General features: G+C 37.8%; 1 protein-coding gene and 1 long non-coding RNA gene across 4 annotated transcripts in view; both read left to right on the top strand.

Moving 5' to 3' along the window:
- LOC149212052 (MADS-box protein AGL42-like) overlaps nucleotides 1-23,739 on the top strand; it is a 264,748-nt gene that overhangs the window by 66,269 nt on the left and 174,740 nt on the right. Inside the window, exon 1 of one of the 2 annotated variants that reach the window (XM_089390537.1) lies at nucleotides 8,248-8,558. The exons of the other annotated variant lie outside the window; for it this stretch is intronic. Within the exon in view, the coding sequence (XP_089246663.1) occupies nucleotides 8,407-8,558 (152 nt within the window). The 5' untranslated portion in view covers nucleotides 8,248-8,406. Of the gene's footprint in view, nucleotides 1-8,247; nucleotides 8,559-23,739 lie in introns of those variants that run through there. 2 annotated transcript variants of the gene reach the window in all.
- On the top strand, nucleotides 11,014-12,760 carry LOC149212053 (uncharacterized). Of its 2 annotated transcripts, XR_016250204.1 has the most exons (4): nucleotides 11,014-11,386; nucleotides 11,718-11,739; nucleotides 12,177-12,311; nucleotides 12,407-12,760. It is a non-coding gene; the product is annotated as an uncharacterized LOC149212053 (long non-coding RNA). The 2 variants fall into 2 exon arrangements; XR_016250203.1 differs by lacking the exon at nucleotides 11,718-11,739 and having other exon boundaries at nucleotides 11,017-11,386.

The following is a 23,739-nucleotide window of genomic DNA, read 5'->3' as shown; positions in this document are numbered from 1 at the left end:
TTTGTCTCCCACTGTGAATGACTTTTTTATCCTTGTACTTACATTTTTTGTGTGACTTCTTTAGCATCTCATCTACTTGTAAATGGGTCTCCCTAGTCTTATCAACAAATTTTTATGCTCATAATGCATCTCTGATGAGGTTCCACCCTCACTCCCTCCTATCCATATACAACATCTAAGGATGAAGGTGGAAAATATCCAACCAAGTTTCAAAATATGACTTACTAGTAGAAGTTTGGGTTGCTCTATCATAAGAGTGTTATATATAGATTAAATTTTCATCTCATGGCTTTTGATGCTTTTGATTGTAACCTATAAAAATCTATATCAAACTTGTTGACTACTTCTATTTTCCATTTATCTATGAATTTAATGCTATAAAACTCTTCAACTTCATGTATGTCTTCTCCTACAATGTATTCTAAAATACATTTGGAAATTTAGTGTCCTTGTCTGAATTGATGCTCCCAGGGATCCCACAGTGCACGTAAACTTGTCCAAAAAATCGTGTGTTGCTTCTTGTCCCTTGATAGTCTTTCTCAAAGGTATAAGAAAACACATCTTGATAAACCTATCAATTATCACAAACAAGTAGTCATGTCCCTTCCTGGTCGTTGGGAAACCTCCCTTAAAATCCATGGAAAACCTTTTCAAAGATCTAGTGGGTATTGGTAAGGGATGGTATAGAGTTTGTTTCTAGGTTTTGGGCTTGTTCGTACAACAAAGTATACATATTATAATGAAACATGTGATATATTCTTGCATTCTTGGATAACATGCATATCTTTGTAAGTTTGAAGTTCTCTTTCCAACACCAAAATGTTCTTCAATCCTAGATATGTGAGCCTCTTTGTTAAATTATCGTTTCCCACATTTAGGAACACAAAACTTGTCGAACCTATAGAGTAAGCCATTCTTGAGATGATAATTATATTTACTATCACCTTCTTCTACATGACATTATGCTTTTAGCTAGTGAAACATCTCCTTGTAGATTTTATATTCTATTCATGATTCTTTGTATGCATCATGGGTGAAAGGCTTCATTTACATTAGAGTTATGAAATTTGTAATTTTGGCTTGTATATAATGTGGTAGTTAGTGATACGTGTGGATGATGGTCCCTTACCCATCACATAATGTTTCCACTTTTTAACAACTTGTACCATGGCATAAAAGTCCTTGTCATAGGTAGGGTAGTTGAAAACTACCCCAAGAAATACATTTGAATGATAGCATACATGCCTTACTCCTTGAATAAAGACAACTCTCATGGAAAACTCATTTTCATCTATCTCCACTTTGAATGGTTTCTACAAGTTTGGTAATGTGAGAACTAGCACTTTACTATTTTTTATTTTCAGCTTATCAAAGGCCTTTTGTTGATCCTTTCCACACTATGGCATGACTACTTTTGAAAGAAAATCTACGAATTTCCATAGTTATTGTACTACTCCAAGGGTCTTGCAGAATTCACAAACAAAAATCTTATCCGTATAATCGAAAAGACTGTTTACTCTGAGCAGTGTAGCTCACACTTTGCTTTGATGAATACTTTATGGGCTAACCACGTAACACCCAAACCCTCTCTGAATACCTCACCGTACTTCCTAGTCTTTGGTAAAGAAGCCATCATACCACCCAACATCTACTTGTCTACGCTTCAACTATCTCAAGAATCCCAATGCAAGCCATCCCAGATAGCTCAGCGTAGGATGGACACACTACACAAATTGCAAGAAGAAAGGATGAAAGAAAAAGAAAAGTTTACACTCCACAAGAACCGTATCAAGTGATGGTTCGACAAGAAGTCTGCAAGGAAAAATAACTTCGATGTTGGTGACTTAGTCTTGAAATGGGACAAACCCCATGAAGACAAATGAAAGCATACGAAGTTCCAGTCCCTGTGGATTGGGTCGTACACAGTCCATGAGAAGCTTGGCCCACACACATACTATCTGTAATCACTTGACGAGAGGATTGAAAACCTTCCTGTCAACGACCAAGATCTCAAACACTATTTTCTATAGGTTGGGCCGCGCCCCTCGCCATGTACATAATCTGCTTACTTCTTATTGTTTTTTCACTTTGTTTGCTTCATTTAATACTTTTTTTTTGTTTTGTTTTGTTTGTTGGTACCATGCTATTTTTGTTTTCTGGAAATAAGTGTTGCCCTCTACTGAGTTTTGAATTTTGAATGAGTATGCAGTTGAAATATGAAGAGACTTGTGACACTGCAGCACTTGGCCAGTCTTGTGTTCGTCTTTACTATGCTTGGTTGTAACCTTTAACAGATGAAGTCTTAACGGAAAATAAGAGCCGTCTCCAAGGGAAGCTTGGGTCCAACCATAAACCTGTGTCCATGCTGAGAAACCCCATGCCTGTACTCATTCTTTTGCGCTGTGTGATCAAGCTCATCCGACTAGTAGAAATGGAGAAGGGGAAAATCTAAACGAGGAAACCTATGTCAGAGTTCTTACATGCTTCTTTAAAGGAACAACCTCTTTTTCTCTCAATAAGTCGAGATCCTTCTTCACGCCCAAAAATAAATAAGTGCCTATGCAGAGTCTTCTTTAAAAAATACGAAGGCAAAAGATGAGAAAGGCTACCTGTGCAGAGAGGTGAAGCATGCGACTCCACTGGGGTACTGACCAGGCTCGCTAGTAGTGGAGCAATGTGTGTATTTCCGCATGACTCCGCCGGGTATTGTCCAGGCCTGTTGGCAGCGGAGCAACACTAGAGATGAAAACTTATACTCTGAAATTTTTTAACTCAAGAGCCAAACTACCCTTTCCAATTTCGAAACACTGTGATCAAGCTGAAACTTTTTGTTGCGTTTGACTGAGTTGGCGAAAGGTGAACGATGTATGTACATGGGGTAAGTGGGAAAGCCAAAGTAACTCGCACAACACTTCAATACTCCCTGAAACGCAAAGGTCATGTGCTGTCAATGAACCAAAATGGAGAAGATGGAATTCTACCATTGTGTCACCAAGTGTTGTAGCGGCAACAACACCCTCCAAAATTTTGGTTTGCATCCAATTTCGAAGCCTCCCTTGAATTTTACTTAATGTTTGCAATCACTGAGGCTCACCCCATTGGGCGTGTGTAAGTCTTTGCACCCTCTTTGCTTGACCATTCAACGGAAAATTTTTGCATGTTGGTCACCATGTCACGCTTACAACCATCTTTTGGTCTTGCATAAGGTCTTCGCTTCGTGTGTCCATGTTGTGTTTGCTATGTAAACATCTGTCACAATTACATATGAAGTTGTATACACTATCACGCAAGCGTTGCCGCAGTCGTTCAATGATCCATCACAAGTGTTGTGCTTGTCATTCATACCATCAGTTAGTCATGTTGAGCATATGTTGTCTTGATGGTTTGAAGCGTGTTGCTCTCAAGTTATGTTGAGTGCGTGTTTGCGAAAGTTCCGTATGCAAAAATACACTCGTTCACATACTTAGTCATTTTCTGTAATTCGGACGACCAGATCACCTTTTAATAGACAGGCCTCCACCCTACAATCGACTCGACCGACTATCACCCAAACAACGCAAAAGTGTCCAAGAAGCCATTTTAATCTGCATTGTCTACAAGTTGATCAACCAACCCTCCTGCTAGCCAATCGATGATTTTGATCGGGAAGTGACCCTGGGACTCACTCCCCTAAAAAATTGCGCACAAGTTGCAGACATTGCCCACTCCACTGACTGAGAAAACTACATAGACAGGTCGGACAGACACCAAGTTTTTCGTCCCTATCTCCCCTCAAGAATTGCGTAGTTTTTCTAGCTAGTTATCCAAACCTCTGACCAACTGCTTACCCAGAAAATTGTGCAGATTTCTGAGCAAGCCAATCAGCAACCTAGTATCTCTCTCAGCTCAGAAATTGCGCAGAGGTGCCTAGCAGGTTAGCCTCCCATCATTTGCGCAATTTTTGTTTCTAACAAACCCCGCAGGCCACTGCCATCTCCCTCCAGGAATTGCACAGTTTTTGCTGCCAAGGTCCTTTGCTGCCCAAACTGCTTCCCTCCATAAATTGTGTAGATCTCCCTCCCAACTGAACCAGGTCCCACAGACAGTCACCGCTAATTCAGATTGTACATCTCAGTCCCCTAGTGACTTCTGGGCAATTTTCACTAGCAGTGCCCGGAGCTTGCATCCTAGCTTGAAAAGCATCACGCAGTTTTGCAGCGTTTCCCTTTTTCCCGGTCACTTGCATCTGAAAGCAAACCATCATGCATCATGGTAGACTAGGAGGTTTATGGATTTGATGTCGTCTCGTCATGAGTGATTGCAGATACAGGTACATGAAAAAACATGACATGACGAGAAATGAGAAGAACGAGGAGAGTACATGCAAAAGGATGTGTTCACAAATGGAGGAAAAAGCGACGCATGTGAAGAGATGTGTTCGTGAACGGATGACCATGCGAAGATGTGTTCGCCAATGGATGAACGAACGACATGAACGGATGAACGAACGAATGAACATGTGAGGAGATATTTTCGCGAATGGACGAACATGTTAAGCATGCCAAAGTACAAGCAAAGGAGTAACTTGCACGTGCAACATTAAGTGAATGAAATGACCATCGAGGACTCTGCACACTTTGCCATGTGAAGGGGAAGTTGTGATACGTTAAGAGGAAATCTATCACTCAGCAACACTACAACTCGACATGCACACCAGCAACAACATGAACATACCAGCACTGTCATGTTGAGTTGTGTCATCAGTCGTGTCGGCCACATCACTACTGTGGACCATACTGTTGTCAATCAATGTAATGTAATGTGGAAGTCCAAGAGACCCACTTGTAATATGAAGAGTCGTAATATGAAAAGTCATGGAAGTCAAACAGTCATGTGGGAAGTTGAACAGTCACAAGGGCGAGTTTCACTCTTCGCTATAAATACCCCCTCATTTGTACATCCAAAGGATTTTTCACTTTGGCTCCTCCCACATAGCCCTTAGAGTCTGTAATCCTTCTTTGAGGAACGAGTACTGGCTCCAACGCCCCGCCTATGGGGTTAGTGATGTATGGTGTATCGATGTGTCTTGTAACTTTCTCTTAATTCAGAAGCCTACACACAGGCCAACACATTTTCTCACATACGTTGTAATTGTTTGTAATAATTAATCTGGAACACTCGTAATATTTGTTGCTTTAACCTCTGTTAAACAATTGAATTCTTTCAGATTTTTTAATACATATATTAATGAAAATGTGTTGTATAAGTTGTTAACGCTATCTTGCCTGTGTTGGTTTCCTCCCCGGACATCAGACAAATCCCTTAACGTAAACCTGTTATAATGATCGTTGCACTCGTGCGGACTGCCCTGCTGGGTGTTGTACACGTTATCTTCCTTGTGTGTTGTGACTGCCGCATCTATGTGGATTGCTCTTCCGGAAGTTATGTATGTCTTGTTGTGTTGTGTGTTTCTATCAGAGTTGGGGCTTCCTCCCATCCGACTTGAGACTCACTCACACCCCCTCTCTTTTGTTGTGAAAGAACCTTGACATAAGTAACACTAGCATTCACCAGGTATGTGAACCTTACTGTTCGAGACAAAACATACCCCACTCTCGTGCTGACAAGCAAGAGCTAAGGCAAACATTTAAGATAATGGAAACTACGCCATCATATCGGATGGGACTCTTACACCAAATGGTGTTAGGCCTAGTTGGGACTTCATACCGGGGAGATCCCTTGAATGTTGGCGGGTCCAGCACCGTCAAGATGTCAAACCCTGGAAAGTGGCTAATAAAAAATTTGTGTTTTTGTTTTATAAAATGATTTGTTGGTGCTCACAACCAGAGAAAACAAAATCACGTGCACCAAATAAATAAAGTCATATCATCTCATCATTATCAACAAAAATAAGCCTTTTTGTTTTTAAAATTGTTTTATCGGTGATGATAATTAATGAAAATAAATTCACATGCACTAGGGTAATTAAATCGCATCACCTTGTTATTAACTTAAATTTGATTTTAAAATTATATATATATATATATATATATACACACACAAAAGCTTGATATAAGTGTAAAATTAAGAGAATGTTTATGTAAAGTGAAAGTGCAAGATGTCTAAACAATAAAACTATAACTAAATTATCTAAGATGGTGATAACTTAGGTTGCTTGAAACAATGATAAATGGTTTTTACTTGGATTATTGAGGTTTTTTTCTTTATAGATTTAGATTGAACTTAGGTAGGAGTTAGTTTATATGTTTCTTATGAAAATGACATTTTATGGGATGACTTTTTCATCTTCACAATTAATTCTCACTCTCAACCCCTCTCCATAATGTTTAAAGCTTAAACTTGATGAAACTAAACCCAGACAAACCAAGTGATCTACACCTTGTAGATTCTATCACATCAATACTACATACATTTATGAATAGAATCAAAATTTGAATATATAACTATTTATCACAGTTAAATATACATCTAAATTTAATTACCATAATGGATATTTTTGCGCTTTCACTTGGTCTAGTTCCAGGTGGTTTTTGAGTTCGGGGGTTATGAGAACTCATAGTATTCATGTGGAATATATTCTATTTAAGGGGGGAATTAAACAAGTCTAGATCCATTTAACTCTGAAGTGCCGAGAAGGAGTTCTAAGTTTATGAAAACTAATGGTATTGTCCACGATATTCATGTGGAATATATTCTAGTTAAAGGGGGAATTAAACAAGTCTAGATCCATTTAACTCTGAATCTAGCAGGTGCCAAGAAAGATCAAATATCTTAAGGTGTGAATATCTTAAGATGCAAAAAAAAATTGATCCTTCTAAGCGTCTAATAAATCCAAAATTATAATTATAATTATTAACTTTCCTTTTAAAAAATAAAAATTAAAATAAAATTTAAATTAAGATACAAATTGATAAATAAATATTTTGTGTTATCACGGTTATCATTACAACCCGTTTGGATTCAATGCATTGCATCGGTTTCCGTTATATATATATATATGTAAAGTATTTTTCAAATTTTTCTAATATTTTCTATGGAAAAGAATATATTTAGGAATATTTCGATGGAAAATGATATATTTAGGTGGGAATATGCATAGAGAAAGAAACTTGGATATGAGGTATTGACCGAGTTTCCTCTCATTCCAACCATGATAATGATAATAATGAGAGGCTGCCTATTCAAAATTGGAATTTAAAAACTATATTATTTATTAAATTTAAATTTAAATTAATTTTTGAATATAATTATTTATAGCTATTTAGATTTTTTGATTTGTAATTGAAACTCAAAAATCACATTATTTAATTAGAATAATGTGAGCTTTCTCTCCAAACTTTTTGAGCATAGGCATAAAATCTTAAATCAAACTAAATAATTGGTTTTTTTAGGTCCGTTAGATCAAAATTTGACCATCATTATCATCATCATCAGAGGGTAAAAGTTAATTTTTGAATATAGATATGTTTAAATAATTAGACTTTTTGATTTTGTAATTGGAATTAAAAATTTAAATGGAAAGGTAAAGGTTAGATTTTGTGATTGGAATTTAAAAATTAAATTAAAAGGTAAAGGTTAATTTTTGAAGGTTTAGTTTAACTTATTTTTCAGAGAATGTTTAGTTTCACTTATAGATATGGTGTTTTTCCATGTTTACTTTTCTGGTTAATTTTAATCAAAATATGACAGATATTTTTAAAAATTTGAGTTTAAATTGTTTAATCTGCATAATTCTAGTGCCCTAGATTTTTAAATGAAAAGAAATTTTGAAATTATATTGCTGGCTTTTGGTAAATTCCAGCCAAAAAAGCTATTTCTTACTTATTTTTAATATAGCTATTTCTAAATAATTAGATTTTTTGATTTTTCAAATTTAAATTTGATGATTTTTTGAAAAAAATAATAATTTAAAATTGTTAAATCTAATTTATTTTTAAACCCTTTTGAAATAAAAAAATGCAAATTAAACAGTTGAAATATAAATTTTAAATTTTACCCAAATGAAAAACAAAGCATCCTTATGTAAACAGTTACAGGTTACCTTACTGAATTTATAACGGTTATTATTGGACAGATATAAATAGAAATGATTTATGTCGTTTTAGGACATCATATGTGACAAGCCAGCCGATCAACTGTACTAATAATTAAGTAAGCCACGCCGTCGGACCATAGTTTGGACGGAAGCGTACATTTAGATGGAATGGATGTGACATGAGGAGGTTTGTTTCAGAGGCCAGGGAAAATTTCTGTGATCAATATTACTTTGGCCTTTCTGGCCTTTGGTCACCATCAGAAGCCATCATTTGATGCCATAGAAATAGCTGCGCTGTTCTGTTATGTTATCATGACCTGATATGATAACATAAATTGGAGAGATAAGAATCATAAATTGGAGAGATAAGAATGTGGAGGGGAAATATCAAGATGAGGAGGATTGAGAATGCTGCCAACAGGCGGCTTACATTTTCCAAACGCAGGAATGGATTGCTAAAGAAAGATTACGAACTCTCGGTGCCCTGCGATGCAAATTATCTCCATGAATTTGCAAATCCCAGGTATCTATTCTTGCGTATTTGCCCCACCTACCCGATAGATTGTAAATGGTGGTATATTCTGGTTTTTAAATTTGTAACATGTCCGTTGGCTGGCTGATTTGAAAACGGTTTTTGCCTTAACAATAATATAGAATAACCAATCTTGGGCCAAACTGTCTTTGCTGTGGACTGCGCGATGGCCAAACCATTTAACGAGCCGTTATTTTGGATTTCTTTCAAGTTTTGGGTTTTTTTTTTTTATAGATGCCGGTGTGCTGCCAGGAAAAGTTTGTTTGATAGTCGTGTTTAGTTACGACTTACAACAGCTCCTTTATTGTACTGGTTTATTCTTCTGGGGAGTTATCCTGAAGGAGCGGTAGATAGTGAGATTTATTACCACGATTCTGAGTTCCAATCTTTTGCTATTTTTTATGGTTTAAACTTTTTAGCCCGCTGAAGCTACATTATATCATGATATAATTAGTGAGGCTGGCGAGAAAAATAAAATTGACTGGATATATGAAATATCACCTGTTGGTGCACAAGCGGCCTACAATGTAGTAAAAATAGATTAGTTTAGTCACGCAATCTAACTGGCAGTTAGTCACGACGCTGATCACCCTTCAAAATGCATACTGGCATGGTTCTAGTATTTATTTGTTTCTGCTGGTTTATCTTGTTAGTGTTTGATTAGTTCTTGTTGTGGTCAAACAAAGAAGATAACCCTATTTTTTATTGTTGTCAAACAAAGAAGATAACCCTAATTTTTTATTATTATTAGTTTAGTATTAAATAATGTAACTTTGTAAAATAAATATTTATTTTTTAATATTATTAAAAACAAATATTTTTTAAAATTTTTATTAGAACAAAATTTAAGGTTTCATTTTAGTCTTTGAACAATATAATGTCAAGTAGATAATTACTTCACATATTTTTTTGCATAAATTATGCATAAGGTTGCAATTCATGCCATGATTTTTACATATTTGTGCAGTGATTTAAAATCCTTGAAAATAGTTCATACTCACTTAAACTACATATTTACTATAAGGTACTACCCACCATAATTTAAGCAAGTCTTTTAATCTAAAATGTATAGGAATAAGATGTAAATAATTATATTTATGTCTTCCTCAACACATTAATAAATAGTAGTAAAACTTTAAATATGTATACTTACTAGTGGTTACTACCTATACCAAATTTATGAAGTCTTTGTGCTTGAGTAGACAATTAATTTCTCAGCTTTAGGTATCAATTTGGAATTTTAGCATAGCTTCTAACAAGAGTGGGAATGATTATGTTGCCTTACACCACTTCTTGTTGAATAATTACAAGTGTAGAGAAGGTCAATCTTGAGAGCATAGATTCTACCTCCACTAGCAGTGATTATGTTTCCTTACACCACTTCTTGTTGAATAATTACTAGTGTAGAGAAGGTCAATCTTGATTGACCATTTGCAGATAAGGTGACTTAATCTAATAAATGGATAATCTCAACTTCTTTCCAATGCAAATTTTGCTTCACTAGTTTTAGAGATGTATGACTTGTAAATTTCCATGGATCTTTCATTAAAACGGTTCATTACAACAGTTTGATTCATTTACAATACTTGAGTTCAATATGTTTTAGTTGCACAAGTAATAGGGGTTGAGATGACATCCTCTTGCACCATGCACGTCCTTTGATGCCCCAAAATGTCATTTGATGCCTCAAAAAGGCTTAAGAAGGTTTAGAACCCTATTTGTCCAAACTAGGACTTGATGTTAAAATGACCTGCAAGTTGATTCCTTTATTTTTTTCACTCCAAAATCTTCATTCTTGATGACAAAAAATATAATGATCCATTCCATATAATAACTCCTCATTAATGAAGGCTTTTGGTCCCCAAAAGCTTTAATAAATGATGGGAGGAAATACTTTCTCTACCTTCTCCTTGTAGTATCACTATATTTTATCTGGAAATTGTTCTTTCAATCCAATCTGCCACATGTTGTCCTTGTTTTGTAGTTTTGGACATCATCTATAAAATAATATCATCCATCTCTACTTGAGCACTTGGCGCTAAGTCCTCTACAGAAGGTAGGACCTACTCCTCTTTATGATCCAACACTTAAGGCTCGCAGAGTTTGAGATTCTCCAAATTTTGTATTGGGTAAATGCATATATATGTGGGAAGATTGAGTCTGCAGGTGTTCTTCCCCACCTTTTCCAATATTTGGAAAGGACCATACTTTAGATCCTTGATCTTCTTATCATGAGCCTTTACTCTCTCCTTCTTTAGCTGTAAACAAACTTTGTCTCCCACTGTGAATGACTTCTTTATCCTTGTCCTTACATTTTTTGTGTGACTTCTTTAGCATCTCATCTACTTGCAAATAGGTCTCCCTAGTCTTATCAACAAATTTTTATGCTCTTAATGCATCTCTTAAGAGGTTCCACCCTCACTCCTTCCTATCCATATACAACATCTAAGGATGAAGGTGGAAAATATCCAACCAAGTTTCAAAATATGACTTACTAATAGAAGTTTGGGTTGCTCTATCATAAGAGTGTTATATATGGATTAAATTTTCATCTCATGGCTTTTGATTGTAACCTATAAAACGCTAGAAGGGATTACAAACCATAGAATAAAAATCAAAACCTGGGGCCTAGGGTTTGCCCGTTTCTGCTTAGACATCAAATCTATTTCGCTCTTTCTCCATCCGCGAATATTTGTGGTGTGCCTTCTTCGGCGCTATACAATTTACTCATTTTACTCATCCAGACGGTGGTCGTTGGAGCCTTGCTTCGCTTTTATCGGCGGGATCAGACATTTTTCTGGGCTTCGAAATTCGAATCTGTGAGTATTGAATCTAACTTTGGTTGAACTGGTTCGCGCCGTTGAATTTTGCTTGTTCGATTTTGGAACATAAAGATGTTAGTACTGGTATATAGAAATCTCTGTGCTTGTTTTGGATGCTTAAATGGCTATAGGAATCTCAAGAGATTTAGGGCACTGCTGCTCAGCATATTGTTCCAAGTCACAGCTCCGTTAGAGAGCCCAGGAATGAAGTTTAAGAGTCTCGATCCCGCGACCTGTGTGTCCGGCAGATGCTTTAGCTAAATCCCACGAGCTTCTTATATCTTTACTGCAGTAATCAGATAAATTTTATTTCTTGCCACTGATTCAGGCGTGCCGAGCGCGGATTTCAGGTGCGCGCTCAGACGGCTTTGAATTCTTAAATATCGCTAGGGTTTTTTAAATATCTGCTAGGGTTTTTACATTCGCCCCTTCACAGCTCATTTTTATGGGTTCTTTGGGGCATATTTTCATATTTTGTTTAACAATTTTACTGAGACGCCTACCACAAATTGAGGGTAGGAAGAATCTGACAGCCGTCTCCCATGACAACTCCGTTGTACGAGTTTTACGGCTTCGCCTGATGTATATTACTAGCATTAACAGTATTTTTACGCTTTCTATCATTTTACGTCCACTCAAATCCACTTGGCCCAATCACGAATTCGTGTCAATTGGCCCATGTTGTTAGGACTGCCAGCTTAGATTTTGATATTTGACGTAAATATTTCTGTTAGTACTCCGTTATTTTGACAACCTCATGAAACAGAAATATTTCTCATATTTATAGGGTTTGAACTTTGAATAACGTAAACGCTCTCGGGCAATCGGCGGAGGTTCGAATCGCGTACAGTTTTGCGTCATGCCGAATGCCGACGATGTCGTTATCGCTTCGCATCAGCACCATGAGGCATACAATCCAAAGGTGATAATTTTTCGTGAGCAATTTACGTGTTGAAATTATGCTATGCGTAGTTAATTAATCTTCTCTAACGAATAATATGAAAATTATTTTCTCAGGCACTGGACGCAGAGGGATATGGGACGGGAAAATGGTTAAGTGACGATGATTGTAATCCCTATTCTAGGGTTTTTAAATTTGTAACATGTCCGTTTAACAATAATATAGAATAATCAGTCTTGGGCCAAACTGTCTTGCTGTGGACTGCGCGATGGCCAAACCATTTAACGAGCCGTTATTTTGGATTTTTTTCAAGTTTTGGGTTTTGTTTATAGATGCCGCTGTGCTGCCAGGAAAAGTTTGTTTGATGGTCGTGTTTAGTTACAACTTATAACAGCTCCTTGATTGTACTGGTTTATTCTTATTGGGAGTTATGCTGACGGGGCGGTAGATAGTGAGATTTATTACCACGATTCTGAGTTCCAATCTTGTTTTATTTTTTATGGTTTAAACTTTTTAGTTCGCTCAAGCTACATTATATCATGATATAATTAGTGAGGTTGGCGAGGAAAAATAAAATTGACTGGATAGATTACAATGTGTTGGAACTACTACACACGTATATGTGGACTCTTAATTAGAGCATGGGACTACATGCAAGATTCCTTTTGCATGATTTACTTTTTGATTTGCTCATTCTTTAACTCTGCAACTCGTTAGTTCTTCTGCATGATTTACTCCCTGATTTGCTCATTCTTTCACTCGACAACTGGTTAGTTCTTCTGCATGATTTACTCCATGATTTGCTCCTTCTTTCACTCTGTAACTAGCTAGTTATCTCCGGAACTTGTTGTAGGTGTTGAGTCTTCTCATTGATCACCACTATGGTGCATTACCTTGGGATCTTCACACAATAATGCTATATCATGAGCATTGTAACCTATTTTCTAATGAATCATTCTTTTCTTCTTTCGATTTTCTTTTAGTGTTTTTGCTCTGCAAAGCTGTGTGTTCAACCTTTACTAGCTAGATTCATCTGTGCAGGTTTTCTAACACATTTACATGGTATCAGAGCCCACAGGTTGCTAGGTAAAAGGCGCACCAGTACTTTATTTTGTAGGTATTACAACTTGGAGATCGAAGATCGACAAAAAAATGGAGTTTCCCAAAGCATCGATCCTAACACCGTACAACTATCACGAATAGAAGGACCAAATGGTTGGATACCTTCGTCATAAAGGGTTGTACAGGATTACCATGGCTACAGAAGTGGAACCCACTTCGGTCATAGAGAAATCCAAGTACCTCAACTATATGGATGAGGCCCTCGGATCCATATGCATGTGCATCTCTCCAGAGTTGCAGTTTCATCTATCTCCCTGCAATACTCCCAATGAGATTTGGAAAAAGGTTGAAGATCTCTACGGGAAACAGGATGAGATGAAAGGACATCTGCTTGAAGTGGAGCTGTTGTCATTGGATCCACGGAACTATGACAGAATTCAAGACTTCTTCACCAAATATAATGATCTATTGCTGCAACTCAAGGGTTGTGGAATTGACAAATCCAAGAAGGAGAGTCGCGATGACAGAATGCAAGACTTCTTCACCAAATATAATGATCTGTTGCTGCAACTCAAGGGTTGTGGAATCGACAAATCCAAGGAGGAGAGTTGCCAAGTTCTCTCTATTATGTCAAAGCTCGCACTGGAATACTCTGTCTTTGTGTCTACATCTCATTCAGTAAGGCTCGCAACAAGTAAATTCTACACTATGCCTTCTCTTAAAGAATTTATCGAGTCCCTTATTTTTGAGCAAGATAAACTCATTGGCATGGGGAAAATCAAACCTCCAAAAGCGCATGCACTCGATGTGCATGATGGCAGTGACAACAAAAATCATAGATCTGATTCAAATCAGAAAAATCAACAGCAAAAAGACAAGGGAAAAGCGCATTCCCATCCAAAGAAAGAAGGGTACACCAAGCCCTTCAATGACTCCTCCGGCTCGACAAATGAGAAAGGGAAGAAAGAAAATAGATACACCTACTGTCAAAGAGGATTCCATCCAGAATCCTCTTGCATGAAGAAACAAATTGACCAAATGGCAGAAATCCTTCAAAAGCACAACCTTGGGGACCACATCCCTCACGGCGCCAAGAAGAAAACCGAGGATCCACCACACGGGAAAGGTAACAATTTTCATGATTTAGTTGCAATTAATTCTTCTCCTGATGCATGGATTATAGATTTTGGTGCATCAAATCATATGGTTGCTGCAAAGGAAGTCTACTCCTTTTTGGATGCATGCAAAGGACCTCCCATGCTCATGGGAGATGACTCACATATTGAGGTCACCGGAAAAGATAGAGTGGAACTTTTACACTAAAGCTTTGAAGATGTGCTTCATGTTCCAAAACCTTCGGTAAACTTGCTTTCAGTGTATCAGATCACTCATTCCGCCACCGGAAAGAGAGTGGAATTCACTCCAGATGCAGTGAACATATATGATCTACATAGTAGCTCCAAAATTGCAACTGGTGAGGTAAACAATGGAGCCAGACTGTATACATTTTCTGAATTTATTGAATCTGAATCCTCCTTATTGCTTACACATGCTGATGATAGTAGTAGGCTTTGGCACGAGAGGTTTGGTCACTTAAATTACAGGGATATGCAGCAGCTAAGCAAGAATGAGATGGTGGAAGGCTTGCCAAATATCAGTTTCTCCAAAGGAGTTTGTGAAGGGTGTGTCCTTGGAAAACATCCCAGAGAAAAGCTTGACACCAGCAAGACTCACAGAGCATCCTCTCCTCTAGATCTGATCCATAGTGATCTCATGGGGCCTTTTCCTCATCCTTCCATCAACAAAGCAAGGTATGTGCTTACATTTATTGATGATTTCTCACGGTATACTTGGGTGTATCTTCTCAGGGCCAAATCTGATGTTTTTGCGCACTTTGAAGATTTCAAAGCCCTAGTTGAGACACAGTGAGAGAGAAATATCAAAGCCCTCCGTACAGACAATGGGGGGGAATATGTTAACACAACACTTCGGAACCTTTGCCTTCAGTTCGGCATACAGTTGCAGTACACAATTCCATACACTCCGCAACAGAACGGAGTTGCTGAGAGAAAGAACCGATCTCTCAAAGAGATGGCTTCTTGCATGTTGCATGCTAAGTCACTACCTCATAAGCTATGGGCTGAAGCACTTAATTGTGCTAATTACATACAGAACAGATCTCCTCATAGGTCTGTCAAGGATCAGACCCCCTTTGAGGCTTGGAGCGGAACTAAACCAGAGGTCACCCACTTCCGTGTTTTCGGCTCCCGAGCATGGGCCAGGATCCCCTCTGAAAAGAGGAAAGCTCTTGATACATAGAGCATTGAGTACATCTTTGTTGGATACCCTGATGGTGTGAAGGGATAACGGCTCTTGATTTCCTCTACGGACAAGCTCATCATTGAGCGAAGTGTCAAATTTGAGGAAGGTCTCTCGCATGCACCTCAATTGCCGCATGCAAACACCTTTTATCTACCTCATGTCCGAGATGATGACTCAGTACACTTAGATGCAGATACAGAGCATGTAGATGCCGAGGTAGAGCATGCAGATGCAGAGACAGAGTCTTCAGATACAAATCTAGTGCATGCAAATGATGATCCACATCCAAGTTCAGATCGGGCTTGTAGCAATGAATCATATTCCCCTGTCATAAATCATAGAACAAGGAGCTTACGTGAGATATATGCACAAGACCACCCAGCTGCTAGAAATGGTCTTGTTGGGGATAATTCTTATTTGCATAGGACTAGCTCAGAGTTTATTGAGCCTCCTCTTGTCCTCACTGCCACTGAACCACCGCCATCCTGGCATTGTCATTTGGTTCAGTCTTCTTATCCACAGTCTTATGCTGAGGCTGCTGAGCATCCATCTTGGGAGTCCGCCATGGAGGAGGAATATAACTCCCTCCTCGAGAACCACACCTCGGATCTGGTCCCCCTTCCTTCAGGAATGAAACTTGTTCGATGCAAATGGGTCTACTGGACCAAGATTGATGCATATGGGAAAATCACCAGACGGAAAGCGAGGCTACTAGCTAAAGGCTTCCAACAAGTGCATGGCATTGATTATGACGAGACCTTTGCTCCAGTAACAAAGATGGATTCCATACGCCTTACACTTGCCATTGCGTCTGCGCGGGGATGGGAAGTACATCAGATGGATGTGAAGAATGCCTTTCTTCACAGAGACCTATGAGAGGAGATTTACATGGAGCAGCCACATGGTTTCATTCAGGATTCATCTTTGGTCTGCAGATTGAAGAAATCTTTCTACGGCCTTAAGCAGGCCCCGAGAGCTTGGTATGCGAAGATGGATTCTTTTCTCTTATCACAAAACTTTGAAAGATGTAAGTCTGATCCAAATGTTTACATGCTTAGGACACATCATTCTCTTCTTATCTTAGTTTTGTATGTGGATGATTTCCTAATAACCGGAAGCTCGGCTTCAGCCATTGCTACAGTTAAGAGGGCCTTGCATGGTAGGTTCTTGATGACGGACATGGGTCCATTACACTTCTTTCTTGGTCTTGAGATTAGCCAGGATGCCACAGGCATCAAACTGTCTCACGCTAAGTATGCACAGGATCTCCTCGAGAGATTTCGCATGACTGACTGCAAGCCAACACCGACTTCTTTTGTGTCTGGGGTCTGCCTTGAGGATGGAGGTGACACTCCGTTAGTTGACAACACTCTCTACTAACAGCTAGTGGGTAGCTTATTGTACCTCACCCACTCTAGACCAGATCTCTCATATGCAGTAGGGGCAGTTTCCAAATACATTCAGGAGCCGCATGAGCTACATTGGAATGCTGCCAAGGGCATCCTCCGATATGTGCAGGGCACCATCACCTTAGGTTTTCACTATGCAGCCAGCACTGCATTGAATCTCCTTGGCTTCACTGATTTTGATTGGGCGGGCGATAGCATTGATCGCAATTCCACCTCCGGATATTCACTCAGTCTAGGGTCTGGCCCTATCTGTTGGTCGAGCAAGAAGCAAGTTGCTATTGCTCTCTCTTCAGCCGAGGCCGAGTACAAAGGAGTAGTCAACATCACCATTCAAGCTCTGTGGCTACAACACTTACTCACTGAGTTGGGCGTCCAATTCCACCAACCCATTGTCATATGGTGTGACAACCAGAGCACTCTCAAATTTTGCAGGGATCCAGTACAGCGGCAGCGGATGAAGCACATAGAGATCCATATGCACTACATCAGAGACTTAGTACATGATCGGGTCATTGATTTGCAGTTCTGTCCCTCAGCAGAACAGACTGCAGACATCTTCACCAAGACATTCACTGAGCAGAAGTTTCGCTCTCTGCGCGATCATCTTGGAGTGAAGGACAGAGTTGCTTAGCAACTGTCTTTTCTTCCTCTTTTCTTTTGATTACATTGTATTTTGAGGGGGGGTTTTTCCCATGAGGTTTTCCCTCTTTCCTCAATTTTAGTACAAGTTGCACTGTATTTTGGGTGACCTTTGGCCTTAGTTTCCAGGGCCCATTTTCTATTTTTCCCCATAGTGGTGTTCAAGGGGGGGGAGGGGGGGGGGGGTGTGTGTTGGAACTACTACACACCGACATGCGGACTCTTAGTTAGAGCATGGGACTACATGCAAGATTCCTTTTGCATGATTTACTCCTTGATTTGCTCTTTCTTTAACTCCGCAACTGGTTAGTTCTTCTGCGTGATTTACTCCCTGATTTGCTCCTTCTTTCACTCCACAACTGGTTAGTTCTTCTACATGATTTACTCCCTGATTTGCTCCTTTTTTCACTCCGCAACTGGCTAGTTATCTCCGGAACTTGTTTTATGTGTTGAGTCTTCTCATTGATCACCACTATGGTGCATTACCTTGGGATTTTCACCCAGTAATGTTATATCATGAGCATTGTAACCTATTTTCTAATGAATCATTCTTTTCTTCTTTTGATTTTCTTTTAGTGTTTCTGCTCTGCAAAGCTGTGTGTTCAACCTTTACTAGCTAGATTCATCTGTGCAGGTTTTCTAACACATTTACACAATGTAGTACAAACAGACTAGTTCAGTCACGCAATTTAAATGGTAGTTAGGTACGATGATGATCACCCTTCAAAATGCATACTGGCATGGTTCTAGTATTTATTTGTTTCTGTTGGTATATCTTGTTAGTGTTTTATTAGTTCTTGTTGTGGTCAAACAAAGAAGATAACCCTATTTTTTTATTATTATTAGTTTAGTATTAAATAATGTAACTTTGTAAAATAAATATTTATTTTTTAATATTATTGAAAACAAATATTTTTTAAAAGTTTTATTAGAACATAATTTAAGGTTTTATTTTAGTCTTTGAACAATACAACGTCAAGTAGATAATTACTTCACATATTTTTGTGCATAAGGTTGCAATGTTCATGCCATGATTTTTACATATTTGTGCAGTGATTTCAAATCCTTGAAAATAGTTCATACTCACTTAAACTACATATTTACTATAAGGTACTACCCACTATAATTTAAGCAAGTATTTTAATCTAAAATGGATAGGAATAAGATGTAAATAATTATATTTATGTCTTCCTCAACACATTAATAAATAGTAGTAAAACTTTAAATATGTATACTTACTAGTGGTTACTACCTATACCAAATTTATGAAGTCTTTGTGCTTGAGTAGGCAATTAATTTCTCAGCTTTAGGTATCAATTTGGAATTTTAGCATAGCTTCTAACAAGAGTGGGAATGATTATGTTGCCTTACACCACTTCTTGTTGAATAATTGCAAGTGTAGAGAAGGTCAATCTTGAGAGCATAGATTCTAACTCCACTCGCAATGATTATGTTTCCTCACACCACTTCTTGCTGAATAATTACTAGTGTAGAAAAGGTCAATCTTGATTGACCATTTGCAGATAAGGTGACGTAATCTAATAAATGGATAATCTCAACTTCTTTCCAATGCAAATTTTGCTTCACTAGTTTTAAAGATGTATGACTTGTAAATTTCCATGGATCTTTCATTAAAACGGTTCATCACAACAATTTGATTCATTTACAATACTTGAGTTCAATATGTTTTAGTTGCACAAGTAATAGGGGTTGAGATGATACCCTCTTGCACCATGCACGTCAACATGCTAATCAACTTTTGGGAGGAGTAATGTTTGCATACAAACTTCAATTGATGCAATTTTTGTATTGTTAGAAAAGTCTTTGATTTTTTATTAGTGTGACAAGTTCATATGCTAATGAAAGAAGTTTTTTACCCCCAAAAATGCCATTTGATGCCTCAAAATGGGTTTAGAAGGTTTAGAACCCTACTTTTCCAAACTAGGACTTGATGTTAAAATGACCTCCAAGTTGATTCCTTTATTTTTTTCACTCCAAAATCTTCATTCTTGAGAGAAAAAAATATAATGATCCTTTCCATATAATAACTCGTCATTTATGAAGGCTTTTGGTCCCTTCTACCTTCTCCTTGTAGTATCACTATACTTTATTTGGAAATTGTTCTTTCAATCCAATCTGCCACATTTTGTGCTTGTTTTGTAGTTTTGGACATCATCTATAAAATAATATCATCCATCTCTACTTGAGCATTTGGTGCTAAGTCCTCTATAGAAGGTAGGACCTACTCCTCTTCATGATCCAACAATTAAGGCTCACAGAGTGTGAGATTCTCCACATTTTGTATTGGGCAAATGCATATATATGTGGGAAGATTGAGTCTGCAGGTGTTCTTCCCCACCTTTTCCAATATTTGGAAAGGACCATACTATAGAGCCTTGATCTTCTTATCATGAGCCTTTACTCTTCCCTTCTTTAGTTGTAAACAAACTTTGTCTCCCACTGTGAATGACTTCTTTGTCCTTGTCCTTACATTTTTTGTGCGACTTCCTTAGCATCTCATCTACTTGCAAATGGGTCTTCGTAGTCTTATCAAAAAAATTTTATGCTCATAATGCATCTCTTATGAGGTTCCACCCTCACTTCTTCCTATCCATATACAACATCTAAGGATGAAGGTGGAAAATATCCAACAAAGTTTCAAAATATGACTTATTAGTAGAAGTTTGGGTTGCTCTATCATAAGAGTGTTATATATAGATTAAATTTTCATCTCATGGCATTTGATTGTAACCTATAAAACGCTATATCATACTTGTTGACTACTTCTATTTTCCATTTATCTATGGATGTAATGCTATAGAACTCTTCAACTTCACGCACATCTTCTCCTACAATGTATTCTAAAATACATTGGGAAATTTAGTGTCCTTGTCTGAATTGATGCTCCCAGGGATCCCACAGTGCACCTAAACTTGTTCAAAAAATCATGTGTTGTTTCTTGCCCCTTGATAATCTTTCTCAAAGGTATAAGAAAACACATCTTGATAAACCTATCAATTATCACAAACAAGTAGTCATGTCCCTTCTTGGTCGTTGGGAAACATCCCTTAAAATCCATGGAAATCCTTTTCAAAGATCTAGTGGTTATTGGTAAGGGATGGTATAGAATTTGTTTCTAGCTTTTGGGCTTCTTCGTACAACAAAGTATACATATTATAATGTACCATGTGATATATTCTTGCATTCTTGGATAACATTCATATCTTTCTAAGTTTGAAGTTCTCTTTCCAACACCAAAATGTTCTTCAATCCTAGATATGTGAGCCTCTTTGTTAAATTATAGGTTCCCACCTTTAGGAACACAAAACTTGTCGAACCTATAGAGTAAGCCATTCTTGAGATGATAATTATATTTACTATCACCTTCTTCTACATGACATTATCCTTGTAGCTAGAAACATCTCGTTGTAGATTTTATATTCTATTCATGATTCTTTGTATGAATCATGGGTGAAAGGCTTCATGTACATTAGAGTTATGAAAGTTGTAATTTTGGCTTGTATATATTGTGGTAGTTAGTGATATTTGTGGATGATGGTCCCTTACCCATGACATAATGTTTCCACTTTTTAACAACTTGTACCAAGGCATAAAAGTCCTTGTCATAGGTAGGTTAGTTGAAAACTACCCCAAGAAATACATTTGAATGATAGCATACATGGCTTATTCCTTGAATAAAGAACACTCTCATGGAAAACTCATTTTCATCTATCTCCACTTTGAACGGTTTCTACAAGTTTGGTAATGTGAGAACTAGCGCTTTACTTCTTTTTTATTTTGAGCTCATCAAAGGCCTTTTGTTGATTCTTTCCACACTATGGAATCGCTACTTTTGGAAGAAAATCTACTAATTTCCATAAGCATTGTACTACTCCAATAAAACTTCTAACTTTAGAGACATTTGTAGTAATTTTTCACTTGAGGATGGTCTCCATATTCGTGAGATCTATCGTATAGTCGCCTCAACTAATCACATACCCTAAATACAAAAGAAACTACCACAAAAACACACATTTATTGATGTTATCCAATAGTTTATCATTATTTAAAGTATATAACACTTTCATAAGATGTGAAATATGCTCCTTCCATGTAACGCTATAAACCAAAATATCATCCAAATAACTGTTGGAAATAATACTGAGAGGGGGGGTGAATCAGTATTATCAGATTAATAAAACCTTTTCAATTTCCTACTCAGAAACATATACGCGACTTCTGTTAAGTGAACCAGCGTGTACACGCGACTGTGTCTAAAGCAACTAGCGTATATGCAGATATCTTATGATTCAGTTAATCTTATCTTCAGTAAATGCATCAGAACATTATTAAGCAATTTAGGAGTAAACAGGTGCAGTATAACAGAACAGAATCATCACACAAGAGCCACACACATGAACACCATGATATAAGGTGGAAACCCAATGTGGGTGAAAACCACCTGCTGCAATTCGTCTCTTTCTTTCTTTAATGAGAAACTTCTTTTACAATATACTGGTGCAGTCCTTTACCAGTATGCAGGCTACAACCTGCAGAGGGCTACAACCCTCTCTTTCGTTTTCCAACTACTTTTGGAAGGGAGCTACAACCCCCTCAGCTCTTGTACTAGCTGATCCATTTACTAGTACGTAGGTGCTGACCCTACAACCTTCAGGGACCACGTTTCATCAATTTTCAGACTGGATCCAAGAGTACAAAGCAAACATTACCGCAATACAATCATCAACTTATACTTGCATCATAATTCATTAAACAACCCAATACCGAATCACTGAAACCCTGTCATCAAGAACACAGAACCCAAACCAGAATCTAGAACTCTGCAACAACCACCAGAATCAGCAACAACCTGAAATATCAACCCTTATCATGCATACGCTACTTCACTGTACCAAAACCGCGTGTATACGCGCTTTCTCCAAAGGCAACCCGCGTGCAGATCTAGAAATGATTACTTCTGCCTTTGCTGTCAGATCCGACCCTTACCAAGCGTCCCGAACAGATAACCAACAATACCAGATCCTCTCACTGCGTCAGCCACACACAATCCATGCTACTTTGCCTAGTGATCTTCTCCTTATATAGCTTTAGGCCTTGTTCAATACCAAGAGCCAAAACCATAGAAACACAATACCATCAACTTCAATACTAGGGATCGACACGCCCGTCGAGACACAATGGTCCGAAACCATAGGCACAACTTCCAAGGACTAACCGCCATGGACCAAAGGTACGTTTCCACATACACGCGCTTTTGCTGAAGCCAACCTGCGTGTACACGCTGATTATCCTTGCTGAACCTGCGTATATCTCTTTCTTGTCCTGCTGTACTGAGATCTGTCTTCTAGTTAAGTTGTCATCACCTGTACCAGTCTCTGAGCACCTGTACCAACCTTCTGAGTGAGTTGCCATCAAGGACAACACTTGAATCATAATGCCAACAATCGCTTTACTTCTTTTTTATTTTGAGCTCATCAAAGGCCTTTTGTTGATTCTTTCCACACTATGGAATCGCTACTTTTGGAAGAAAATCTACTAATTTCCATAAGCATTGTACTACTCCAATAAAACTTCTAACTTTAGAGACATTTGTAGTAATTTTTCACTTGAGGATGGTCTCCATATTCGTGAGATCTATCGTATAGTCCCCTCAACTAATCACATACCCTAAATACAAAAGAAACTACCACAAAAACACACATTTATTGATGTTATCCAATAGTTTATCATTATTTAAAGTATATAACACTTTCATAAGATGTGAAATATGCTCCTTCCATGTAACGCTATAAACCAAAATATCATCCAAATAACAAGTGAATCTAGATATGGGTGTAAGACATCATTCATCGATCACATAAATGTATCTAGTGTGTTGTATAAATTAAATGCCATGATGTTATAGACATTTTTGGGCACTGCAACCCCAATCAAACATGTCCATAAACCAAGGGCTCATAAGTCCCTAAAAGTGTTGTTTCATACACTAAAGGAAC

Source organism: Pinus tabuliformis, chromosome 1_1, assembly GCF_031772625.1.
Source record: "Pinus tabuliformis cultivar Carrire ecotype Pingquan chromosome 1_1, CPIR1, whole genome shotgun sequence".
NCBI classification, from domain to species: Eukaryota; Viridiplantae; Streptophyta; class Pinopsida; order Pinales; family Pinaceae; genus Pinus; species Pinus tabuliformis.
The sequence above is the reverse complement of the archived record's forward strand: the minus strand, read 5'-3'. Positions and strand labels throughout refer to the sequence as shown.